Source organism: Brienomyrus brachyistius, chromosome 10 (genome assembly GCF_023856365.1).
Source record: "Brienomyrus brachyistius isolate T26 chromosome 10, BBRACH_0.4, whole genome shotgun sequence".
Lineage (NCBI taxonomy): Eukaryota > Metazoa > Chordata > Actinopteri > Osteoglossiformes > Mormyridae > Brienomyrus > Brienomyrus brachyistius.
Window position 1 is genome coordinate 22,193,729 of NC_064542.1, and position 26,247 is coordinate 22,219,975.

At 50.1% G+C, this 26,247-nt stretch overlaps 2 protein-coding genes across 6 annotated transcripts in view; both read right to left on the reverse strand.

The window, feature by feature from the left end:
• aff2 (AF4/FMR2 family, member 2) overlaps positions 1–791 on the reverse strand; it is a 115,078-nt gene extending 114,287 nt beyond the window's left edge. For 4 of the 5 annotated variants that reach the window (XM_049028793.1, XM_049028790.1, XM_049028792.1 and 1 more), the window contains exon 1: positions 670–791. In XM_049028793.1, coding sequence (XP_048884750.1) covers positions 670–722 — 53 coding nt within the window. In that variant the 5' untranslated portion in view covers positions 723–791. The remainder of the gene's footprint in view (positions 1–669) is intronic. The other variant, XM_049028791.1, reaches the window with a different exon arrangement.
• A 13,256-nt stretch (positions 792–14,047) lies between these two features.
• fmr1 (fragile X messenger ribonucleoprotein 1) lies at positions 14,048–25,994 on the reverse strand. Its single transcript, XM_049028374.1, has 15 exons — positions 25,226–25,994; positions 24,152–24,204; positions 23,692–23,785; positions 22,676–22,747; positions 22,378–22,526; positions 21,078–21,171; positions 20,872–20,988; positions 19,673–19,843; positions 19,253–19,331; positions 19,053–19,165; positions 18,867–18,956; positions 18,580–18,775; positions 17,664–17,849; positions 17,257–17,339; positions 14,048–16,990 (listed from the first exon to the last, which is right to left on the reverse strand). Exons 1-15 carry the CDS (start codon positions 25,274–25,276, stop codon positions 16,811–16,813), a joined length of 1,728 nt encoding a protein of 575 aa, XP_048884331.1. The 5' UTR covers positions 25,277–25,994; the 3' UTR covers positions 14,048–16,810.
• Positions 25,995–26,247: the final 253 nt, after the last annotated feature.

The window sequence follows — 26,247 nt, forward strand, 5'->3', positions numbered from 1 at the left end:
TAGCGATGAGTAAACAAGTTTACAAAGATGACAGTTGAGCGTCGGCCCCTGTAATGATTAGTTGCACGGATATTTTTTGTCATCATATCAGACATTATTATTAATATTATTGTTATTTAATATTATGACAGTATGGGCGATGGAGACCGTGAAATGATACAAACCGATATGATTTAACGGTGTAACAACTTGTATTGAAACAACGCCGCCACAAAGTTGCTCTCTCCGTATATCATAATAATAAATGTATACAATAATAAGAAACACACTGGCGTTTTGGTTACGAATTAACATTAAAACCAATTAAATGCATGGGATAAAAACAGTGGCGTTTTTTTAAATTGCGAATTAACATTAAATGCGTTAAATGCATGCGGTTAAACGGCGTCAGGAAACGCACACGGAACCGCAACCCTGTTAAAGTTAACCAGCCGGCGACATAGCCCCGCATCTGGGACCATCCCGGGCAGCGTCGGCTCCCGGCTCCCGGATCCCCGCTCCCGTCTCCCGGCTACGCGGCTACGGCGCCGCGGTCCGGGCTGTCATGCCGTGAGCACCGGCGCGGCGCAGCCCCGCTTGCACGACAAAGACGCACGTATTTTAAGTAAAAAAATAATAAAAGCAAACGTATTACGCGTATTTAAAATAATAAAACAGCATCACACGTACCACTGCTGCTCCAGCTCCCAGTCCCTAAAGAAGTCAAACTCGAATAGGTCCATAGCTGAGGAGCCGCTGCCCGCACGCAGCGACCGTGGCTTCCCGCACACTGTACCCCGCCGTACTGTACGTGCTCCGCCGAGCCGAGCAGAGCCGACACACGGCCCCCGCCCCCCGCCGCCTGCCCCGCGTCTCGGCGAAGGCGGAGCCGGGCAAGGGTGGGGGGGCCGGCTTATCATATTTAAATAGGCGGAATAACGGTACACCTTCGCCCCCCCCCCCCCCCCCCCAGCGGCACCAGCGGCACCCCTCTGCTGTCAAGATCAGCTGGGCCGAGCCATTGCGGCTGCTGTGCGCCACATAGATAACAGCGAAGGCGGCTTTATTGCGGGGCAGAGGATGGGGCGCCTGGCATCCCCCCCCCACGGTACCCGGCTTCTGTCTCAACATATTTCTCCCAAGAAGCCGTATAAATAAGCATCGGGCTGACAAGCGCTGCTCCTTATATACATTTATATGTGAGGTTTATTTGTATGCCAGTGTCCCTCCTGTCTGCCGGGGGTGTCTCGCACACGCGCACAGCGCTTTGTCCGCCAGGCTCGGAAACCCCCACCGGCAGTGCCTTGCCTCCCTGAGCTCCCGGCGGGCACCAAGTGCATCTGCCCCCCTGACCGCTGTCATTCCCACGGGCAGGTGGGCATGGCTGACGCAGCCGTTCATCTGACTGCCCCTCCCGTGCTGTGTTCCGGACTGGCTTCCTGCCACGCCGATCTCACCTGTCCTCCGTGCGCTCACCCTGTCCCCGAGCATAATGCTGCTCTTTATGTCCACATATATATTTTTAATCATACTCAGCGATGCAGTTACACCTGTTGGCCTCTAGGGGAACCACCCCCTACCTTTCTACACATTATAACAAAGATGAGAGTCGGTACCGTATTTATGATACCAGGCGTACGACATCATCTTCATCTTTTTAAAAAAATTCAATTTACATGCCGTTTGACAAACATCGAACCTACTGCCATATGAGTGAGGCCTCAAGGCAAAGGGGCAGAAATGGAATTCCGGAAAACTCCAGTGTGCTACAGTATATGCAGTGCCGGTATTTACGTCATTCAAATTACACATTTGCAGGAGGCCACCGATTGGCCAAAAACAGTCACTACACTATGAGAGGCCCCAAAGTGACTTTTGAGTGGGGCCACAGAGACAACGCACTGGCCCTTGGTTATGTGACTGGGAGTGATGGGAGGTAGGGGCTGGAAGATCTGGTGTCTGTACGCTGGGACTTTGGAGGCCCTGGTCAGGGTATTTTTAGGACAGCATATCCCCTGGAACATGAGCCCTGCTGCCAAGCTGCCTGCTCTTTAAATAGAGCCGGGATCCCCACTGACCAGATCAGCCGTCAGACCCAGTGTCTCCTATGAGCACCCCCTAGTGGTCGTCAGACAGGTGTCCTCGCCGCAGAGGAGGAGGAGGTCACCTGTGCTTAAAGAAGGACCCGGTATCCATGCCATCCAGACTGCCGCTGGGCGTGAAGGTCACCCCACCTGCCAGGTGACTGCCACGGCAGCTCCTGATTGGCTTGTGCCTTACAGTCGCCATCCCGGCCACGCCTCTGGTTGTACTTGCCCAATGCAGACTGAAGGCAAACACGTAGCATACAATTCAGTCAACGCTCATTCTTTTTTTTTTTGGTGAAACTGCGCATGCGGACGGTGTTAGCAAGAATGACGGCCATGGGTTCAACTGCAGTGACCGCCAAAGAATTCAAACCCATGACCCTGCGGTGCCACCCGGGGACAGGTCCGTTTCCACGTGTCATGGCCACCGGAGATCGCTCAGTTAATCGAGTCATTAAAGACAGAGGGACAACATTAGGAAACATTAAAGACTCCCTTACTTGGGGGTGGGGGTGGGGGGGCTGACTGTGACAGTGTGGATGTCACAAGGGGGGTCTGGTGGAATTTACAGAGACGTGAGTCGGTGGATCATACATGGTGCGCATCCGGGTCCTGAAAGCGACACCATCGCATGGATGGGGGGGGAAGTGAGTACAGCGCCCACCCCCCCAATTCAGCCTGCTGGCACACGCGACTGGGCCTAAACCCAGCTGGCTGGCCCAGGGAGAAAGCGCCTCGCAGCCCAGGAGGAGCCGGGAGAAGGGCGACAGGCTGGAGGCACAGAGACAAAGGAACAGCAAGCTTCTGACGTCCGGCAGGATCCGCAGCCTCCATCCTCCCCGAGACGCGTGAAAGTCCAGGGAAAAAAAATAAAATAAATCATCATCATAAATAATTCATTTCAGTTTAGTCTTCAGTGGTACAGAACGCAGTGTGGCTGGCCGCTTAACAAAGGACGTGAAACGTCTGAGATTTAAAAGGTTCATTAAAAATAATCTATATAACATGCATATTCTGTTTTATATGCAGCACGTTTTAACCCAATAAGATATACATTTGTAAATGTAAAACATGTATGTTAAGAAGTAAAACCATCACGTCATACATTTTTAAAAATAACATATTACATCAATTCATTTTATTTCTTTGGAAAATCATGGTGGAAAAGTCGGGATAAAAAGCATCCGGTCCTTAAGAACTAGATCAGTGTTAGAGTCCAGAGTCTTGGTTTGGTCCCCCTACCATGTGAAACAGGGGGAGCACAGGACCACCACGGTGTTACTGCTTAAACTGTCCTCCGGGGGGCGCTCTGAGATCCATAGCCTGTTCGAGGCCTGTTGGACTTCAGTTATAGCTCATTATCTATTAAAATTTTACTGTTCAGGCAGTGAAATGCATATATGTAAATAAATAAATAAATAGAAATTACACTTTAGTAGACACACACTAACGCACTGCACCACACACTGCCCCCATGTGGAGCGTGTTACAACACAATCTGACCAAAAACTGCATAATAAATGCACTTATCGTTAACTTCATTGGTTGCCAGGGAATGGAGTGTCCTGTACTGTTTATTTTTTGGCAGGGGTTTGAAGGTTTGATGATGCTTTCTTGGCTATTTTGTGTAGTTTGGGGGTGAAACACTCCGGCTCGTGGGAAACCAACTGCAGCTGGTGCTGCCTCGGACAAACCGCGGTGTGGCGATATTCAAATCAAGGTCTTCGATATAGCATGTGCATGACGAATGGGTGCAGCCACACGCTGAGTGCTTATGACAGGGTTCGCTCACGCATCACTCACATACACACTCACATACATTTTGCCTTTAATAATAAAAGTATGCGGGGCGGGGCGCAGTCAGGGGAAGATTTGTTGTTTTTGGGGCCACATTTAAAAAAGTCTTGGAGGTCTAACACATTGCATTTGGTTCGCAGTCTCCCCTGGAGGTGGGGGTTCACAGCAGGTTGGGCCTCTGGGCCTGTGATTGCGAGGTTGTTAGGTTAAATCCTGTGATCATCAGAATAGCTAACTGGCCACGAGGCCCTTGAGCAAGACCCTTAACCCCCCCCCCCCCCCCCCCAAAATACCCCGAGGGCACTGGATGGATGGCTGACCCTGCGTTCAGACCCAAATGTTAACTCTCACATCTATGTGTCTGTGTGTGTCTTAATAAGGACAACTAATAAACTCTGATGTAGCTGTAGACTAACAAATAAAACTTCATTTCGGGTTTTCAAAAAAAATCCACCATTTCTCCGGAAAGGGAGTGCTGACGTTGAAAGATGTGCCCTGGGCAGTGAGTTCAGATTCCACCAGGTCCTTCCCGCCCTCTGATGTCGGTATAAATATAGATTAATGTGTAAAAAGCAGCATGAGATGAACGGCCCCCAGCTTTGCTACGATGGTTCATCTTTGCAAACAACCAAGCGAGTTCAATAATTTAATTCAAAACCCATTGACCTGAAGAGTACATCTACACCACCACTTCTAGAACCTTCTGTGATGAGCCAGGGGGAACATACCGTAAAAAATTCCATTCTGACCCAAAAGTTTTCCTGCTTGACATTGTGGCATTAGTCTCATCATGATTGCTTGGCAGTTTGTGATTTGCATGAGAAGTTTCAATGCACTCAAATATGAGTTTTGGCAGTGCTGAAGCCTCCATTCATCTCCCAGGACCACAAAACTCCTCACACAGCCCACTGGACTGTGAATGAAGCTTGAGCTCAAGTCCAAGCCGGGCTGGGGTCCAAGCCAAGTCTAAGTCTCCACCTTGTTTATGGTACAAGCCAGGTCTAAGCCCCCGCCTTCGCTGGGGTACGAGCCAGGTCTAAGCCCCCGCCTTCGCTGGGGTATGAGCCAGGTCTAAGCCCCCGCCTTCACTGGGGTACGAGCCAGGTCTAAGCCCCCGCCTTCACTGGGGTACGAGCCAGGTCTAAGCCCCCGCCTTCGCTGGGGTACGAGCCAGGTCTAAGCACCCGCCTTCGCTGGGGTACGAGCCAGGTCTAAGCCCCCGCCTTCGCTGGGGTAAGAGCCAGGTCTAAGCCCCCGCCTTCGCTGGGGTACGAGCCAGGTCTAAGCCCCCGCCTTCACTGGGGTACGAGCCAGGTCTAAGCACCCGCCTTCACTGGGGTACAAGCCAGGTATAAGTCCCCACCTTGTTTGGGATACGAGCCAGGTCTTAGGTCTCGCCTTGGCTGGGGTCCGAGCCGGGTCTAAGTCCCCAATTTGGCTGGGGTACAGACCAGGTCTTAGCCTCTGCCTTGGTTGGGGTCCGAGCCAGGTCTAAGTCCCCAATGTGGCTGGGGTACAGACCAGGTCTTAGCCCCTGCCTTGGCTGAGGTCTAAATTCTCACCTTCTTTGAGCCAGAACTAGGCCCCTGGTTTAAACCAGGTCTAAGGCCGCCTTGGCCTACCAAGGTCCACCACTTCATGACCCACTAAGAGGAGGGAAGTAGATGAGTTCATGAAATGGCTCGTTGGTACCCGGAGAACTGGAGTTTAATTAAACAACCTCATAACGATGATAAAAACGCAATCGATTCATCAACTGGCAGAGTAGAAAAGATCATTAATAACTTTTTTTTCCTTTATTTGAGCATCCAGAATGCTGCACGTTTTAAGGGCTATCCAGCGGCCCATCTTAGAAACCGTGTACACAAGCACCATTGCAGACCACAGCTGGATGGGTCTGAAAATCAACCTGCAAACCAGCTTCACAAAACTGCAGAAGTGGAGGAGAGACTCCGGATGGGAACAGCAGAGGTCACACAACTGCCTCCCTGCCCACTCTGATCTTGATGACATGAATAAAGGACGCATTATTAGTTATACTGATACAGCATGCAGAGAACCTCTTCCTAATTACACTGCTGTAATTTCAGAGTTAATTATCTCTGGCGATTCTGACAAAACTTTTCCCTGCGATCTCGCTGAGTCACGTGACCTGGCCACCTGCCAGACGGAGGCACAAAAAAATGGCAAGTGGGGGCCCGACGGCTTGGGTGAAAGCGAGTGGGCTGGCTTTGTGATATGGGGGGGGGGGACATTAGGGTGCGGAACAGGGACCCAAAAATCAGAAGAATGTGCTTGATGAATAATTGTTCTCCCAGAAAGGTTGGCGCTGAAAATGCTCGACGAAATGAATTGTGATTTTAAAAGGCAGCTAAATTCAGCAGAAGTTGTCTGCATCATATTTTTTAAGATAATAACATAGTAGGGTGCTAACCGCTCAGCATCACAGAACTATCTGCCAACGTTAAGCATTAGCAAGAAAACAAGAAGCCTTTGTTGGCATATCATTCATTTCTCCTTTCAGAGGAGTGAAAATGAACAAATAATTAAACGTTAGCTTGTTTACCCAGCAGCGGTTCATTTCACTCTCCTGTGGGCTTGGGGAAAGCTGTCCCACAATTCTCTGCGGCGAGGTGCGATGGCCCTCAAGACCTCGATCAAAGTTACCAATCAGACATGACAGGGGTCTGTCGCGAAAGCTGCCAGCTGTACTTTGTATTTTTTTTCCCCTTTTTGCCTTCAGTTTGAATGATATCTAAGTGCTATTGACAGTCGTTTGAAGGAATTGTCTAATTATGCAGGAGATTCCCTGCTGTTCATCTCACAAAGAACGATACCGACAGAAAGATACCATGACACTTTAAAAACTTTCAGACTTCATGACTTCGCTACTGGGTGCGCAAAAAAAAATTACAGAGAAAAATATTTGTGTATGGGAGGTGTGTCGTTCAGTGGTTTAGGCCCATGTGATCGGAAGGTTGCCGGTTCAAATCCTCTGCTTGGTAGAGAAGCCGCATCTCCATTGGTCTAAGAAAGGGCCTTAACCCCCCGCCCCATATATAAAATGCTCCAGAGGTGCTGGATGGACGGCTGCCCCCGCTTCACTCTCACCTCTATATATGTGTGAGTCTTAAAAACAGAGCATGATGGGATACGTGGAAACAAACAAAACACACTCGCTAAGTATGACACCTGCGAGGTTAGCGCAGACACTGGCCCACAAGGGGCGGCCTTCAACCTCAGTAAGTAGCCCAGAAGGACCAGAGGACTGCTAGCAATAGCACTACTGTTAGCACCATGCTAATGTTCGGAGCAGCAGCGTTAGCATTAGCATTAGCCTTCCCGGTGTGTCTGAGTTTGGCTGCCCTTCCTGTGGAGTGGAAGTCATTAATTAGCTTAGCCTCCGGCATGCCCAGCCAGAAGCGGCCATGGCCCCACGGGCTTGGACAAACTGCCCGGCTGGCAGGAGCTCCCGCTCAGAGCAGCGCCGTTCCAGCAGCACTCTGCTGACGGAGGTCCTCCCTGCAAACATCTGCGGCCGCCAGGCCCCGGGCTGCTGGCAGCACAGGTCGCACGCAACTTGCTTGGGCGCTGGGATTCACGTGCCGGTCGCGACAGGCACCCCCCCCTGCCCGAGACCCCACCATACGCTAACATGCTAACAGACACACCGAAGGGCCTATTCATACATGTGTGTCCGAAGACAGCAATCTCCGCATTACCAGCGGCCCCTAGTTCCTCTCAGTCTGGAGAAAATCTGTCGTTAATTCGGCCATCAAGCGGAACGGTGGTGGCGGGGAGGGGGGCGACGATGGCAGCAGACGAGAAGTAGATATAAGAAGCCATGCACAAAACCTTCTTCTGGAAGCTTCTGGCCAGCCCCAGTGCGAGCGTGTACGCGTCAAAACACGGGAGAGAGGCGCGTAGGATGTACACAATGCAAATTTGACTAATTACTAAATGTCCTTGAAGCGATTCCAGTCCCTGATCGAGGCAGAACAGCCGCAACACAGCTGATGCACGCAACAAATAAAGGGGGGGGGGGGGGGGTTCAGAATGATGCTGCTGCAGCAACAGAGGGTGTAGGGATGCGGGCCGCCGCGGAACCTGCTGGATGCATTTCTGAAAAGTAGCAGCACATCGGAAGGCTGCAGGATTTAATCAGAGCGCTGGCTGCAGAAGTTCCCGTCCTGCCCGCCTGGCTAATTATGCGGCAGCTTGTAATATCATCTTAACTTCAGCATAAACATAATAAGGTTTTATGTCAGTGAGTGACGCAGGCAGCAGTGAAGCCGCCCTCTAGAACTCTGGCAACCGGCAGAAGGACCCGAAAGGAAATCAGGTCGTCGACAGCGCATGCAAATCGACACCTGAATGGGGACCGTTTTGCCTAATCATTTCAGAACTGGCGTGCAGTCCCGAAAACACAGAGCTGGTGTTTCTACAGCGCCGCTTCGTGTATGACCCTTAGCGGGCAGGCGGCAAGCGGCCAGGTTTCAGTTTCGTTTATGCATATGACTTACCAGAGTACCAGCTGAACCAGTTGGGGGAGGGTGACACCAAGTCCACTCTGACTAGCCCTGCTCCCACCATGCCATTTATTAAAAAGGGAAGCCAGTAGTATGTGCAGTGATTAAACACTGTTCTAATTTGCTGCGAGTGTGCAGTAGAACGTGCAGATGGCCAAAATGTTCAAACAAACAGCGGGGATGTCAGGTAACTTCCTTTGTTAGTGGAAGCAACCACTGGCTCCTTTTGAATTTGAATCATAAACTGTAAAATCACATTTACTTTCTTTCTCCTGAAGTGTGACTGTTACCATGTTTCCATTATAGATTTGGCAGCTGTATGTGTATATAGGCAGGTTCCGACTGACGCAAGTAATCCGTCCCTCAAAACCTTACATAAGTCAGATTTTGCAGAAGTCACATTAACTTGCCCACAGCATTTCAAGACACTTCATAATCTTATCCAGAGAGGGCCGGTGTGTGTGCGGGTTTTCGTTGCAGCTCCCTAATTAGATTACTACTTAGAGGACTGATTGGGTGACGAGTCCTCACACCTGGGTTTGAACAGCTGACCTAAAGCTTATCGCAAAAACCTGCACACACACCGGCCCTTTGTGGATAAGACTGGCCACCTCTTTGTCTTATAACAAAAAGACATGTATGAAATAACATTAAATAAATGGTAAACATCTTTCGTATTAGTGCTTCCGTAAACTCTTGTATATCTTGGATAATTTTTTTTTGCATAATTCCAGATTTACATTTACATGTGCCTGTAAATTTAAATTACATAAAAAATTTGAATTATATACAATGTTTAAAATAAGCTTCAAATACCGACATGAGACGGCCTCATAACCTTAAGGTGACAGTAGAGCTTTAAGGATGAACTGGACCATGTGACCAAGGCTTGTGAAACCCAAGCTTTGCTCTGCACTCGGTCGTCTCCTAATTAGCCTGCTCTTCATGAAGTCGGCCATATTCTAGGGTGTCCCATTTCTACCCGATTCCGGCCTTCCAGGGGGCTGACGCTATGCCAGAGTGCATCCCAAAGGCGAGTGTGCGGGTGAAGCACACTAACCAGGAAAGCGGCAGGACAGAGTCGCAGGCGGAGGGAAGGGAGTACGACGAGGTCGCAGAGAGCGGGCGGAGGACCTGTTCTTCTAAACGAACATTTATAAAGTGAGTAAATCTTGGAAGAAGCAGAAGAAGAAAGGAACCGACGCTCACTGGAAGCCTCCAACCCGATCATTCTGCCGTCGTTGCCCATCACCAGGTAAACGTGGCCGGATATCACTGAAACATGGACACCCTGAATAAGCTGACGGCGGCCAGCTCACTTTCACAAAAACATGAACAATGGATACGCCGGCCTACGCTGTCGCCGTGCTCTCCGCAGACGATCCCGTTTCACCTGCGCATGGACAATGGGGGCTTTCAGGAAACCAGACAGGATTCTGTTTTGCTTAACGCTAAATTAAAACTGAACAGCGGCGTTAGGTTTTGTTTAAAACCAGGCTCATTGCTCTGGACATACGTTCACAAAGGAGATGTCTGTCTCCCATAAGAGACGGCCTTCACGAGAACGGATGGGATGGGAGGGAGCTCTCCAGTACCACCTACCAGGACACGGATGGTGTCAATGGGCAAAAACACCCCCCTCCCCCCCCACCCCACGCTCACTGACGCCTCCTTCAGGTCTACTGTCAGTAGCACGAGGCTGCATCACATCAGTGTTTCTCTTCGGGTGGGGCGTTGCCAGAAAGCAAGACGCCTAGCCCTAATTCAAATGGCAGAGTCCAAAAAGTTTATGGGGTGTTTGGATTGAACAGGAACAGCACAGCACTGTGTGTTCCTTCCTAATGAGCTTTTATGGGTTCTGTTCCATTTTCCTCCCTTTATTTCGGGTTTCTTGACATCTCTACTGGCAGGCGGAGCCCCTCCCACGGCGGGCCTGAAGACTCCAGCAGGCCCTCGCGGTCCAGGGCCAAAGGGGCTGGGACAGTGATGAATTAGCGGGGAGGGTCCGATCGCTTGGTAAGTGCTGGGGGAGGGGTTACATGTCCCTGGAGAGAAGCCAATCACTGGGTCGCGTTTCACAGAAGCCAGAATGAAAGAATTTAACATCCCCCCCCAAAAAAAAAAAAAAAACCTTGCTGTCTGGACTGACCAAGGGCTCTGAGGTTGGGCACAGGAACGACATGTCAGACAGCCAAAGTGGTCAAACTGGACTGTCAAACTGGACTGTCAATCGGCCAGAGGGAGCGAGGGGACAGGGAGCAGGTGGTACATATGTGGCATGTTCCGCGGAAATCTGCAGCGATTAAGGACCCGATTACCCACCTCCACCCCCCGCCCCCCCGCATACTCCGCTTTCAATTGTGCAACAGTTTCGTACAAAGAAGCTCAGAGAGCAGGTACAGCTGCTAATCTCACATTAAAAACCACGGTCAGAGGTCGAAACAGATGCCCCTGTTCCCTGGATTCGCAACACACCAGAAGCTCCGGGGCACCTGTGCCACCCCCCCGCCCTCCCCAGACCCAACCACTGCGCCCCTGTGAAACCCAGAGCCCCTCCCGTGAGAGCGCGAGCTCGGAATCTCGCTTTCAGAATCTGGCCCCATGGGAAAGAATGCTCGAGCGGGGAGACACCTGGCCGTCTTTCTGAGGAGGGGCTGTAACTTCACGCCTGGGTGAACCCCAGGTAACCTCGGGCGACCTCAGACAACCTCGCTGCGTATGAAAAATAAAACACAAATAAATAGTGCCATCGATGGCATTTGCACAAGTAAAAAAGTACAAAATTAGCCCATGTAGAGAGTGCTGGAAGGGAGTCTCCTTACGTGAGGAAAAGGGTGCAACAGCATAAGGGCAGCAGCCAAGGAAACAAATACACGCCAAGTAAGGAAAGACAGCAACAGACGCCAATAATAAAGTGGAGACCAGAGAGATCTTTGCTCTGAACTGGCGGGTCCTTCCACTGACATGGGTGACCTTGGTCTGCCTGATTTTTTTTTCCAACTAGCGCTCTCTACTAAGGGAACCAATTAATCAAGGTGCCACCCCAGCCCCAGTCCACAAGGTCGTCCTCGTGGAGGGTTCTTGCTCACACGGGTGTCGGATCCGGCCCACTCAAAGGGGATTAGATGCTCTGAAGCGTTTACACTCTGTAAACCGTTACTGCGCACTGACACTTAATGAGGGTTTCTTCAGTCTTCCAGAGTGAAAAGCAATGCTGGGGCACTAATTAGGTAAACAGAAAGTGACCCGTCTTCACTGAGGCCTCAGTGTGATCCTGGAGCTACATGGAGGTACATAAAGAACCATCAAACATGACGTTTTCTGCTGGATGTTTGGAATGTTGACCACTGTCTTGAAGAGCCATTGCGCCAGAAGCAAAGGGTGTTGACCACAACCCCATTCAGGCTAATACAGGAAGCCGCAACCCAGACATTAAAGTCCATGACATGAATGGCTATGGCACCATCAGTGGTGATGTAATTAGTCACATGACCACAACCAGCCAATAACATCTGGTCCAGGTAGCCCAACATGTGTCCAAGTGAAATGTGTCAGGAATGTGTCCCTACAGCAGGGGGCTGGGACCTGTTAGTGTCTGTGGGACAGTGGACTGCCCCACAACCTCACCTTCAGCCCCAACCTGACGACCATGGCCGAAAAGGACTGTAAATTGTGCAGCTTGCGGGCCAGTGGAACGTGACTCAGAGCTGCCATGGAAACAGGAACGTGGAGGTCACATGGTCCTTTTCCCAGGAAAGTCTGAGAGATGCTGCCCCACATGAACAACTTGTTTAAGAGTGGAGGTCTGGGAAGTAGGAAACTCACAAGCACGCCTGCATGCACACATGCGCGCGCACACGCACACGCACACGCACACACACACACACACACACACACACACACACACACACACACAAAAGACCTGAACAGAGAGGCACTTGTCTGGTGCGGAGGGGGTGGATAAATAAATAAATGTTGGGACTGGGAATTCTGGAGCAGGAATTTCTAGTAAAAATCTGTTAGAATTAAAACACCACACTGGAGACCAGCTGGCATAGAGTCTGGGAGACAAGCACGTCGCCTCCCACGGACGATGTTTACAATAAGAGATGATTTGAAAGGGCAGCGTTTTGTGAATGCACTGCTGGAAGGCGCTGGCATCCCCGGGCACCCGGGACGGCAGAGCCCAGCCGCGGCGTTGGCAGGGCGGATGCCAGCGCCTCACACCCGTGGCCTGTGAAGTCCTTCCTAAACGAGGGGCCAGCCAGTGCCAAAAAAGTTGGAGGGGCTCATTCGGGGAAAGGAGAACAAAAGAGCCCCTCCCCCCCCCCCCAAGGAAAAAAAAACGGGGCGAAACAAAAGACAGAACAGAAAAATGGAAGCGGTAGAAGAACCACACATGGACGTATTTATAAGGTCATTCCAAAGTCACTTGAGCATCATACTCTAGGAGATGCAGTAGGTCCCCCCCCCCAACTGATTAGCACCTTCCTAAATAAATCTTTCCCAATAAAAAGCTAGGCATGGGGCAGCAGACAGGACAAATCTTCAAGCGGGCTCCGAGTTCGCTCCTCAAGTAACAAATTATACCCGGCCCCCCACCCCCAATCCAGCAAAACACTGGCATTAGTTACTCAGAGCCGAATGCCCGTTCGACTAATACGAGACTGTAATGGATGCACAGGCTCTGCCATTATATGCTAATTAAATGGCACTCCAGGCACCATTCTAAGTGCCATCATCAATTTCCCCTGCACTTCTTAACGATCCTGCTGAGGTGCCCGGCGAAGGGGTCGGGCAGGTGGTGCTCCGCATCCTCAGAGCCCACCCGCGCCGGTGTGATGCGGGGTCTGCGCCCAGCCCGCGCTCATCGATGTCATGGGGAGAGAGTGAGAGAGCATGCGAAAGTAGGTCAGGCTCCGGAGTACGTGGATGACAGCTCTAATTCCACAGCGAGGCCAGCGGGAGGCCGAAGCCGTACACCCCCCCCCCCCCCCCTTTTTTTTTTCGCTAGAAATAATTGGGATGCATCTCTTAGCCAGGGCTGCTCTGTCAGAGGCTGTCGGAGACATTCGAACAGACAATATCTCCCGAGAAATAGTAGAAAACACTGATCACCCAACCCAGCAAGTGAAACCCCTGGGCAGCAGAACACTGCCATCTAGTGGCTCAACACAGGAGCTACAGATGAGGTTTTTTTTATTGCAAGATTCCATGCCATATAACCTAGAAAGAGCAATAAAATCCATCCATTTGTTCAATCCAGGGTCACAGGGGTCCCAGTAGCTACAGACACAAGGTAGGGAATAATGCAGGATGCCAAACACACGCAATTCATACCTATAGACAAACTGGTAACTGTGGTTCATCTCAGCATGTTTTTGGACTGTGGGGGAAATAGGAGTCACAGGAGGAAACCCCACAACAACAGAGGGAGATCATGCAAACTCCACACACACACAGCCCGGGCGGAGACTCAAAACCTTGGCCCCAGAAGTGTGAGGTGACTAACCACTGTACTACCCATGATATTAACCTTGTTTTTTTTTTAAAAAAAATAATAAAATACAAATGCTTTGATGCATCATAAAGCTACGCTGATGCTGAATTTCTGAGTCGTGATTTAACAATGTCACAGAGACAAACGAAACCAAATTAGCAGAGAAAGATCAACCTTTATTTATTGAAACTGCTTGCATACAAAATATATTGCACTATAACCAAACAATGTCAACATAAAACCCAAATTGGTTCTGCTAATATGTACAGAGAAAATATTGCCCAAAGTGCAGTAATATACAAGGTCAGTCTACCTCAGTTCAGTATCTACAACGTTTCTGTTTGAAGTTTTATACCACGACAGCCTACAACGTGTGCAAGAAACATCGGATTATTTTTTTAATCTTTTAATTCATATACATTCCCAAAATAAATAACTACAAATCGTCCCGTTTGGCAACACTTAGAGGACATTTCCGAGGACCATCTGCTTGCTCTCTGTGCCGGGCGCGAAGGCGTTAAGAACACTGATGGTAAACGGCCTGGCAGGGCCTGTCAAGCGGCAGCCCTGAGCTGTGATTCTCCAGTCGCCAACGCCTTCGCTGGATATCTCCTGCAGAAGGTGTCACAGACTGGCACCACAGCACCAAAAGCCCACTTACTGCACCCAACGACGGATGTGAAAAATGATGACAGATCTGCGCGCCTGCTGTTGTAAGTGACACGAGTCACAGCGAGCCGGTTATCCCAAGGGGCGGGTTCACCAATCACGCGGCACCAGCTATCCCAAGGTGCGGGTTTCACCAATCACGTGGTGCCAGTTATCCCGAGGTGCGGGTTCACCAATCACGCCGGGCTGATTACTCCTTGGTGAAGGTTCACCAGTCATGTCATCACCAATCATGCAGAGTGGGTTATCCCAAGGTGCAGGATCACAAGTCACACCAAGTCGGTTACCCTGTGGTAGAAATTCACAAGTCACGTCTGGTAAAAACGCTCTTTCCTGTCCGAACAGCCATTCTTCCACCGGACGGCAAGCAGATCACGACCCAAAACTACTGGACCGGCGGCACCAAGTGAGCGCGGTGTTGGACGGAATTTGACAGCAGTTCCAAACTGGAAGTCGCGTGTAACGTCAGATGTTTATATTACAAATATAATAAAAGGGCAGAGAAAGTCAAAAGAGGCATGGCTCTAAACAGCTTCAAGTCCTCGAAAGTAAACTAAGGTTTAATGCACAAGCACTGATCGTGTAAGACAGACGGTGCACAAGGAGCGAAGTGAGTCTCTCACTGGAATGGCCGGGGCGCCAAAAGAACAATCGGCCAGAAAACCGCTGCCCGATTTCAAAACACTGCAGACGGTGCACGCCAAAGGATTTTAAATACCACATCAGGTTTATTACATTTCATACGAAAAAAGAAAACACCTGCAAAATGACACGGGAAGAAAAGGCCTACCTTACATGTCCAAAATAACAGCATCTATTTTTTAAACAATGGTATAATATACAGTGTTGCAGCCGTCCAATAGCATGGGTGCGGCCTTATACCCAACAGAACTTGACAGTGTATCTGACAGGCGTGCACACAAATGCATACACCTGAACTCCAGCTCATCTCCATCCAATGACAGCCAGGCTTAGTCGAAACCCTCGTGCTTTCAGTGAAATCAGTAAGGGGCGTGGGACTGAGAATGATCTCATAGTATGACGTCTGTGAGTCCACCCACCAGAGCCACTGAATCCTAGTCAGTGCTTCTACAGTCCTGTCAAATATAAACACTGTACAAGGACATTACTCACGAAGCGGGTAGCAGAATGTCTACTTAACCGAAGGTAAAAGCGATCCCCTACAAAGCAACCTAGTCTTATAGTTCACAAACAGAAGTCTTGCCCACTTATGCCTAAACTGTCTTTCAGCGCGGTTTTAATTAAAAGAAAAAAAAAAAGGAAAAGTGGAATATTAAACGATCACGCGTTAAGTTAATCAGCAGACACCCATTTGATGCTGTGGCTTGCGCTACATCTGGTTCATCCACACGAGCCGCAAAGCAAAGTCGAGAGAGTCCCTCCGTCTTTTGACGGCGAGCACCTCCTAGTGCCCCCCGGGCAAACAAACCGCTCTATCGCCAGCTTCCTAGGAGATTTCAGTGCAAGGCTAATGGAAAAACCAGTATTTGATAACACGGGCGATTCCGTTTTCTTGCCCAATGTAAAAAATGGTAATGAAACGCATGCAGTCTCTGAGAAAAGGAAAATAATCAGCGGAACAGGCATCTCTAAATACAAGTATATTACATTAGTGTTATCCCCAGCCTTCTTCCCTGATTTACACGTCCAATCACGATACTACCCACAACAGATTAAAGGCACAAATCAGACAGGATTTTTTTTTCCTTTTTTTTTTCCCCTCGAATAATGTCAAAGCAGTGACATCACATTGGAACGAGCATGTGATGTGCTACCTGTGGGGGGGCGGGATCAAAGAATGGCAAGGCTAAAAAGCCACAAAACTTATTCATCAACCTGTACAGTGGGGTGGGGGGGGAGGAGGAACAAATAACAGTAATAATAATAGTAATAATAGCTCACTTTAGATGTTGAAGAGCACACAGAGTATTATAACCTGCAATCCACCTGCAAATTGTCTCCTGTTTACCTTTCGCTAAAGCCGAACGCTCTCTCTGCGGGCAGGAAGTGACCCCACACACACCACTATCCACCCCACCCCTTCCACTGAAGCAAGTGCTGGAGACACAGTAATGTCATGTGCGCCCACCCTCCCCCAGTGTGTTGAAATAGCCCTACCAATCCCGTTCTCTTTGGCCTATCGAGTCTCTAATGAACAAGCGTCTGGATTTGACAGAGCAGAGTGGGGAGGCGGGAGGGGAGGAGTGCGGTGGGGAGCGGCTGCTGGACTACGACACTCCATTCACCAGCATCTGAGACCCTTCAGGTCCCTCTGCCTTCTCCTTCTTCAGGCCCCGCTCCTTGGCGGGCCTCTGCCGGTGGCCCCCACCACCCATCTCGGCTCCAGGGGTGGGGCCCTGGAGGACCTTTGTGTGGACGCTCCTCTCGTTATTTCCGTCGACACGAATCTGCAGACATCAGAGAGAAGGTAGACAAAGCACATCGGTGGACATCACCAGCATGTGCAGTGCTCCATGGTGGCCCCTGGGGGTGCTCACGTGCAAACATCTGAGGAACGTGTCCAATGATAAAGTATATATTTGTACACTTCGTGTGTGATGATGTCAGCACTGGGCGACAACCGGAAATTGGAGGGGGGGGGGGGGAATGACACCCAGTGGCGAGTATGTGGAACTGCACCCAAACCCCATTTCAAAGACTCACGCATTCTCACCTGCAGGGAATCTTCCTGGGGCCTGGATTTCACATCTCTGGAACTGCGTGGGCGGGAATCATTCCACTGCACGTCTTCAGGAACTTAAAAGCAGACGGCCCATCATTAAAGAGCTGAATACCAGCTCCTGACTTGCTCTTACCGTCATGCTGTGTTATGCAGTAGGGCTGGTTAGCTAAGTGCTACACGGGATTCACACACAGCTACGGGCCCAGTGGAAAGCTACAGCACACGTTGGCTAAAGACGGGCGAAAAATCCCTGCAGCTAAACACGCACCAGCTTGACAAAATGGCACACATGCAGCTACACAGTGCTAAGCTAAGGCATCCTAACAGCTAATGGGTGCTGCAGTCACCATAAGCAAGACCAGAAACAGCTGGGATGCCCCACAGGGAACATCACTGACCTTTGTAGCCCCCTCCCCCACGGCCCCTCCCACCACGTCCTCGGAGACCCATGCCCCTCTTGCGCCCATCTCCATGGCGAGGGAAGCCTCTGCTCTCCTCATCGGTGGGGGCCAGGGACCAGTCGCTCAGCTCGTCCCGGTGGTCCGACTCAGTCTCTGAAGCATTGGAGGCTTCGGAGTTGGTGCCTGAGGGAGCGTGGGGTGGCATCTCAGTACATTAAAGTCACATGGGCAGAAACAGGAAGTGGCAGGTCACTTGCAGAACTCGAGCAGCCTATCAGCAATGAGGGGAGGAGCCAACAGTACATTGGACTATTTCCTATAGCGCAGAACAGTCAGCGAAGCTGCCAGCCAGGAAACCGGCTGGTTCTCGGATCACGGTGTCGTGTCCAGTGGAGTCTCAGCAGATTAAACCAAATTGACTGAAATCAAAATGCAGCAGAGCAGATGAATCGTACTGCACACATTTAAACACGCACTTCATCAGGTCAGACTACACAGGCCTAAGTTGGGGAAGATGGTGGCGCAGTGGGTTGTAGGTTTGAGCCCTGGTTCCTCATGACCCCATCAAAGTGTCCTTGAGCAAGACACCGAACCCCAAATTGCTCCCGGTGAGCAGGTTGGCACCTTGCATGGCAGCCTCCGCCACCGGTGTATGAATGTGTGTGTGGATGGGTGAATGTGAGGCATGAAATGTAAAGCGCTTTGAGTGCTCGAGAGAGTAGAAAAGCGCTATATAAATGCAGTCCATTTACCATTTAACCACAGGGAAGCATCACCATGTTTTGTTTTTTGAACGTTAAACTAGCTCATAAGAGACGGGTGGCCGGGTGTCACGTTTTACTGAGATAGCTGGGTTGGTTCCACCCCTTCTGACTGCACAGACCTGAAACCTCACTAACCGAGAAGGAAGTACCTGAGGTGAAGGCGGGACCCCGTCGGCCACGCCCCCCACGGCCAAAGGGTTTCCCCCCACGAGGGGGGCCAGTACCGTCGTCCACACCGAAGCCCTTCTCCTTGTCGGGCCGTCCTGCCGAGGCCCTGGGCCCCCCGCCAATCTGCCGGAGCTGCTCGTCGATCTGCAGCAGCTCCATGCGGAGCTGGTCAACCTCCTGTGGGGGGCCGGAGGGGATTACGATTACTACATCTGCACGCACAGGAAAAGCAAGGCCACCCGCCCCAAGAATCCCCCCCCCTCCTCACCTTCAGGTAGTTGAGATGATAGTCCAGCAGGACGCGGGCATTCGAGATGCTCTCCTTGGTTCCTACGAAGACGAACGGCACCATCCCCTGCTGCAGAGCATGTCATGGAGAGCGGCCCGTTAGATATCACACGGCCAGCTGAGGAGACCCACGTCAGGCCGCCGCCGGCTGGCCACGCCTACTCACCTCGTCTGCCGGCGGCGGCTTCTTCTCATTTTCAGCCTCGATCCTCACCCTGACCACTCCGGATTTGTCCACAACCTCCTGGATAAGCTTGCCACTTTTACCGATGACTTTCCCTAACAAGACAGGGGTGGTGGTAATGAATCAATGATGGAAAACCCAGCGGACAAGCGAGGGTGGCGACTGAGGGCCTTTCTACACACCTACTAAATTCCGGGGAACCTTGATGACATCTTCGGAGAATTCCAGATAGCTTCGGGCTTTTCGCACGGCCTCCTGGTCCTACGGCATAACACCACCAGTGCCAGTTTAAAATGAGCTGCCGAAATTAGCTGCTCGGTGACCACACAGCGGGCCCGACAAGCTAGCGGTGCAGGCGGCCCACTCGCTGCATACTCATCCCACGGCTGTTAGTCTACTGGATCTTCTCCCAGGAGTTCTACTCGGCTGCTTCGTTTCCAGAGGCCAAGGGATAACCAAACAACCCCCCTCCTCACCGCAGACACAGTTGGTGTTAGGCTTTGTTTCCCATCAAGGAAAACGAACGGCTTGTCTGATCTCACTCAACGAAACAAACGACTCGTCGACCAAAACAATTCCTCAGGAGGGGAAAATGACGATACCTCTCCGTAGATGTGGAAAGTGCACGTCTCCTCGTCCAGGTCGATGGTGGTAACCCCGGCGACCTTCCGGGCCTGCTGGATGTTGGCTCCATGGGTGCCGATGGCGAGCCCCATCAGGTCGTCCCGCACGGAAAACTGCTCGTGGAAGCGGGAGGCCAGCTGCCGGGAGCTCTGCATACAGGAACCACCACCAAAATTCGCTTAGACATACAGCGTGCCTTTTTGTTTAAAGAAAAGTTCTAAACACCTGACCTAGTCGTATAGCTGATAACACCGCTGAAGTGCACCAGCTTCAGAAGACTTAGCATGCACATCCGGCCAGAATGGAAGATGGTGTATAACATGCGTTAGCACCCAGTCTGCCCCCCCCCCACCATTTAGATATCTGAAAAACTAAATTGCTAGCGAGTACAGTCAGATCATAGCTAGCTTGCCGGTTAGCAAAACATAATGCTTCAGCACTTCCTAAATATTTATTTAATATTTAGCGTAGTGACTCTGTGTCAACAGGGAGCCTAAACTTCAGGTCTCCAACATAAATATGTAGTTTCTGTGGCGGTAAACACCAAGTCTTTCTTAGAACAACTGAAGCCTCTCTCAGGGTTGCATGTAAGGCTCAACACTCTACTGATGTTTCCTTATAACCACAATTTGGCAAAACACATTAGTTGTATGCCTAAAATATTAATGAGTTGCATATTGAGATGCATTTAAACTCTGCATATATTTGTGTTTATTCAATTTGGTTAGCGGAGCATACCGTATTCTACCGTTTCGGCAAATCACAGAAACGATAAGCACCGAAGCAGAAAGGGACAGATGAACGTAAAAACATGTTGGTGGTGGAAGATGGTCTTTTCGCAATCAGACACATTTATTAAAGGTATGCCAAATTTATACAGATTCACTGTTGGGTGTCGTGATATGCCTGTCATGCACTATTAATCTGCTTACCAAATGCTGAGTGCAAGTAAACTTCCATATAGTATTGAAACAAGCATCTGGACAACGGTTTATATCCATCATCTGAAGCCTTGGTGATTATTTTGCACACGTTACATAATTGCGATGTGAAATTGTGCAGCTTTAGTTCCACGGCAGCTATTGCGCCATCAAAGAGCTCGACGGCATAACAACCCAGTAAGTTTGAAGCCGTGTTCCTAAGCTCGAGAGACGCCTCAGGATCCGGGTTGGAATACCTCCAGCTGTCGGCTGGCTTCCTCGTTCCGCTGCATCAGGGTCAACTTGGTGCGCAGACTCCTGAAGTGCATGTCGCTCAGCATGGCCGCCCGCTTGCTCGTCACCTCGTTCACCGACTGGAGTGGGATAGATAATAATGAGATGGGGCGACGGGCGGCTAGGGTGAGCTCCCTCAGGGAAGGACGGGGGGCCCACGCAACCTTACCAGGATGACCAGCTGCTTCTTCTCGGAATCATACGAGACGCTGAAGCCACCCACGGCCTTCTTGAAGTCTTTGTGCACAGAGTCCTTCGCACACCTAGAGGACGAAAGCAGGAGGTGGCTCAGGGTGCTTAACTGAGAAGGCAGCACTAGAGGCTAAGCACGCAGCCTGTATATTATCAGGGGCTCTGGGCCACAGAAAGGGAGCAGCGGGGATAGCGTGTGCATGGGCAGCACTGAGCACATTAAGCAAGTTAATTTCAGAAATATTGACAGTAAACAGCATTACAAGGAAGAAAATGATGACCTTCTTCCTTATAAGTCATCAAATGTGCCGATATGCAAACAGACAAAAGTGGCTGGTCTTGCCTGGCCAGTTTCCACCCGGGAATGGTGCAGGAGCAGGAGCGAGCACGGAGCAGGAGCAAGCAACGGCATATGTGGAAAAAACTTCTCTCGCTCTGCCTCCATCCACCTTCGCATACCGGAGCAGCACCGGACCCGCTCACACGATGCATTTGAGGCATTACTGACAATTCAACTCTTTGTATTTTATTTAAAAGGACATTTGACAGGGAAGAGAGAAATTTTATGTAAACCATATATGCATTACGCAAGGAATTTGGAGTTAAGACAAGTCAATTTTATTTAAGTCATAATTAAAGGATTTACCTAACAGTTCATTTAGTTATAAAACTTGTACCTCTTGTAGCTTATATTTAATTACGCCTGTGATTAATTTTACAGATGGCTCTTTTTATTTTGTTGCATCTTGCTGCTTGAATGTGGATTTGGCTGCCGAGTTACTTCGGTGGCAGGCAACAGTTTAAGCTAAAATTAAAATATAATGCATGTTGTTTTCTTTTTTGGAGCGAGCGGTGAGCGATTTCACTGGAGCGAGCGGTGAGCGATTTCACTGGAGCGAGCGGTGAGCGATTTCACTGGAGCGAGCGGTGAGCGATTTCACTGGAGCGAGCGGTGAGCGATTTCACTGGAGCGAGCGGTGAGCGATTTCACTGGAGCGAGCGGTGAGCGATTTCACTGGAGCGAGCGGTGAGCGATTTCACTGGAGCGAGCGGTGAGCGATTTCACTGGAGCGAGCGGTGAGCGATTTCACTGGAGCGAGCGGTGAGCGATTTCACTGGAGCGAGCGGTGAGCGATTTCACTGGAGCGAGCGGTGAGCGATTTCACTGGAGCGAGGTGAAAACTGACCAGAGCAGGGAGCAATAATGAGTGGAGCTGTCTGCAGTGGCGGTGAGCAGTAGCTGTGCATTCGGCGGGGTGGGAGGCGGAGCCTCTTACATCTGCCGCAGGTCCTCTGGCACATCGAGCCGCTCCTTGAGGAAGGTGATCTTGGTGGCCGCCTTGTTGGGGTTGACGGGCCGCAGCCTCTCCAGCGTGACGATCTCATTGAGCGTGGCATCGCAGGCTGCGTACTCAATCACGTAAAACTGCGGGGGGGGGGGGGGGGGGGCACAATGACACCTTTTAAAACGGCTGATTCTATTAAAACTATACACTGTGTGAAAGCAATAGTTAGGGAATTCTCCCCGAAGGGGGGAAAAAAATCCCACCACACACAGAGGATAGAAAAGCTCACCTCTCCTTTCACCATCCTGACCTTGGCCAGCCACCAGCCGCAAGGCTCCTTGTCGTTGGCTCTGGAGTACACCTGGTGGCAAATGGCAGCATTACAGGGGGCATTTCTGTACAACTACCACAGAGGTCAACTTCCAGCTACGCACCGACAGCTCTCATCCTCTGGTCCAAACTGGAATTCCGGTCAGAAACAGTATGTTCAAGCTTTTGAATGTCAAAACAATAAAAATTACTGGCAGCTCTTGAGTAAGGTAGAACCGACTCAAGCAATCAAAACTTGCACAAAAAATATCGGACTTCGCAGAAGCGATCACGCAAGAAGGCAGCGAGCGCCTGCATTTACACTATTCATCCATCCATTTTCCAAACTGCTTATCCTACTGGGTCGCAGGGGGGTCCGGAGCCTATCCCGGAAGCAATGGGCACGAGGCAGGGAACAACCCAGGATGGGGCACACTCACACACCATTCACTCACACAGGCACACCTATGGGCAATTTAGCAACTCCAATTAGCCTCAGTATGTTTTTGGACTGTGGGGGGAAACCGGAGTACCCGGAGGAAACCCCACGACGACATGGGGAGAATATGCAAACTCCGTACACATGTAACCCAGGCAGAGACTCGAACCCGGGTCCCAGAGATGTGAGGCAACAGTGCTAACCACTGCACCACCATGCCGCCCCCGTATTTACACTACAATTTCATTTTTTAATGAGTGTTCTTTAGCACATATCACTAGTATGTTTTCGGTTTATGTGTTGTTTGCTATAAGGTGCTCTGAATGGTCAGACAAGGCTTACTTATGTCATGCATATGTTTAGTTATGTCATGGTCATTCATTCCTGCAGTGTCACATCAAATTTTAACTACTTAGACACCACGCCACACAACCCAGAGACGTCTCCATTAACGGAATTCACAATTCCCATGCAGAGCACTCGCTAATTAGCGTACACATCTCCCTGCCGTGCTGCATCTCAGCCAGGCCCCAAAGGCCCCGACTCATGACGCGTACCTCGACCTCGTCACTCTCATTGATTTCCTTCTGAAAGCCCGTGGGTGGGAGAAAGCGGACATCGTGGAAGGGGACCTGACGCTCCGGCTGCCAGCTGAGGGAGGTGGCAAAAAAAAAAAAAAAAAAGGATTTAAGATTTAAATAAAGTAATAAAAAAGAAGACTAGAGCAAACCATCAGTCTCAAAAGCATGACAGGAAACAAAAGATAAATCAATATCCTCTCCAACTCCTCCATGTAGCCTGTAGCAATATCCTGCTGCGATCAAATTTACTTCCACAGATCCGGCCGGAGTCGGGCTGCCTACCATGCTTAATTCAAACATGCACTTGGCCAAACTGTAACACCACCTCAAACTGTCCATCTCCTAAGGGAAATGCCCCCCCCGCGGTTAAAATGATGTGCTAAATGCAATAAATAGTACATTTTACTTATTAGGGGAAGCAGGGTTTAGTACTTACTTATTTTCGAAAGCCACAGTAACAGTTGATTCGTGCACATCTTTCACGAAAGCCTGTGATGCAAAGTCAGGACAAAGATTAACAACAACTACATCCAGGCTAAGACTGTTTATACAGTAAAAGGTCTTCGGACCAAAACAAGAGATTTGCCCCATTTTAAACCTCATTTAGGTGCTCAGAGCACAGGAGTTCTCATGGACACCTAACACACTATTTACAGTCACTGTGAGGAAGTACACAGCATCCAAAGGGGTTTTTTCCATACCTTTGTTTGTCACATACACAATTATATTTGGTACAGTTGGCACTGAAGTGTTCCAAACCGTGAACAGTGGACATAAATAAAAAAAATACATTAAACAAAACAAATATAACACTTAAAAATATACATCTGTGGATGTAAGAGGGACAGGACCTATATTCACTATTCCAGTGAAAGAGAAAAGGGGCTCAAATCCCTATACCACTGAAAAAGGGACAGGCACTATTTTCCTTATCCCAGTGAAAAAGGGACAGGTCCTATATTCCCTATACCAGTGAAACAAGGGCAGGCGCTATATTCCATGTTCCATTAACTGTTGTGTACCGCCAGGAATAGCACCCTGCTTTAAAACCTGCCCCATTTACTGGAAACAATTATCACAAACGTATCTGTGCAGAAGGAGCGTTGCTATACACATGCATGAAACGGTATGCAAAATCGGGCTGCGGCATGCAAATTTACCGAGGACGAATTCATAAAACCGGTACCAAACCAGCACGTAGCCGAACGGGTAAGAAGGCAGACGGCCTGGCATGGCTGGTACGTCGATAAAATAACGAAATGCCATCAATGCATGGCTAAAAATGCACGAAGCTGATTCACAGTTACGTCCTGTTCCCGCAGAAATGGAGAGCCTATGCCCAGCTCGGAGCCTCCACCCCCGGGATCCTTTCCGCCAGGGCGCCGAAGCGGGCCGCAGTCGTAAAGCGACACCCAGTTATAGCGAACCGGCCTGCATAACCAGGCAGCCCACGGAGGCGGTCACTTCCCTGTTGGTGGTGGAGAGATGTGTTCCGAGGAAGGGTACCCACCTTGTAGAAGGCTCCGCTCACCCCTCGAACTTCCACGGCCAGCTCCTCCATAGATGCAGCCAGTCAGACGCTAGCTAGCTAACGGGAGTCGGACACCAGCACCCCCCAGCCCGCCGCCGGAACCGCGGCGACGCTTCGGCTCCTTCTCCTCGGCGATGTCTTACTTGCTCGGCGTAGCGGGTAGCGCGACCGGCTTTTTAACCGACCGACGGCGAAAGACGACGCGCATAGCGCGGATACAAGAAGCAAGTCCTCCCCGCCGGCCGCTCCTGAGCGCAGCGATGTAAACACGGCAGGCCCGGAGAGCACCCCCGACACGTGACCAGGGTCGACTTCAAACACTCCCTCTTTTATTATTCAACATTATATCCACCGCCGACACGCAGAAAGAAGTCACGTAAACGCCACAGATCTTAAGAGCACCCCCGACACGTGACGAGGATCGGCTTCAAAGACTTCAATATTATATTCACAAAATGATGCACAGTATGTTAGTAGTCAAGTAAACGCTACAGAACCGGAGAGCGCCCCCCAGACACGTGAGCAGGGTCAGCTTCGCACACTCCCTCTTTTTATTATTTCAATATTATATTCACAGCCGACACACAGAAAGAACGTTAACAGTCACGAAAACTCCACAGACCCTGAGAGGACCTACGACAGGTGATCAGGGTCGGTCTCAAAAACTCCCACTTTTATTATTCCAATATATTCACAGACGATACACAGAAAGAACACGAATAGTCACGTCAACACAGCAGACTCAGATAGCACATCTCACACGTGATCAGGGTCTTCACCATTCGTTAACCTTATCACGTGATACCCCCTCATTCACCTTCTACACGTGATCAGGGAGGTTTTTAGTGCATTTTTGAGTTAGGCCTAATGGTTTATCTATTTATGGAAACACTATTTATGTTTCAGTACTACGATTACTGTTATCGTATTTTTAAATTATTGTATTTTTAATTAATAAAAATATTTAATAGAAATGATCCTGCCACAGGATTAAACCATTT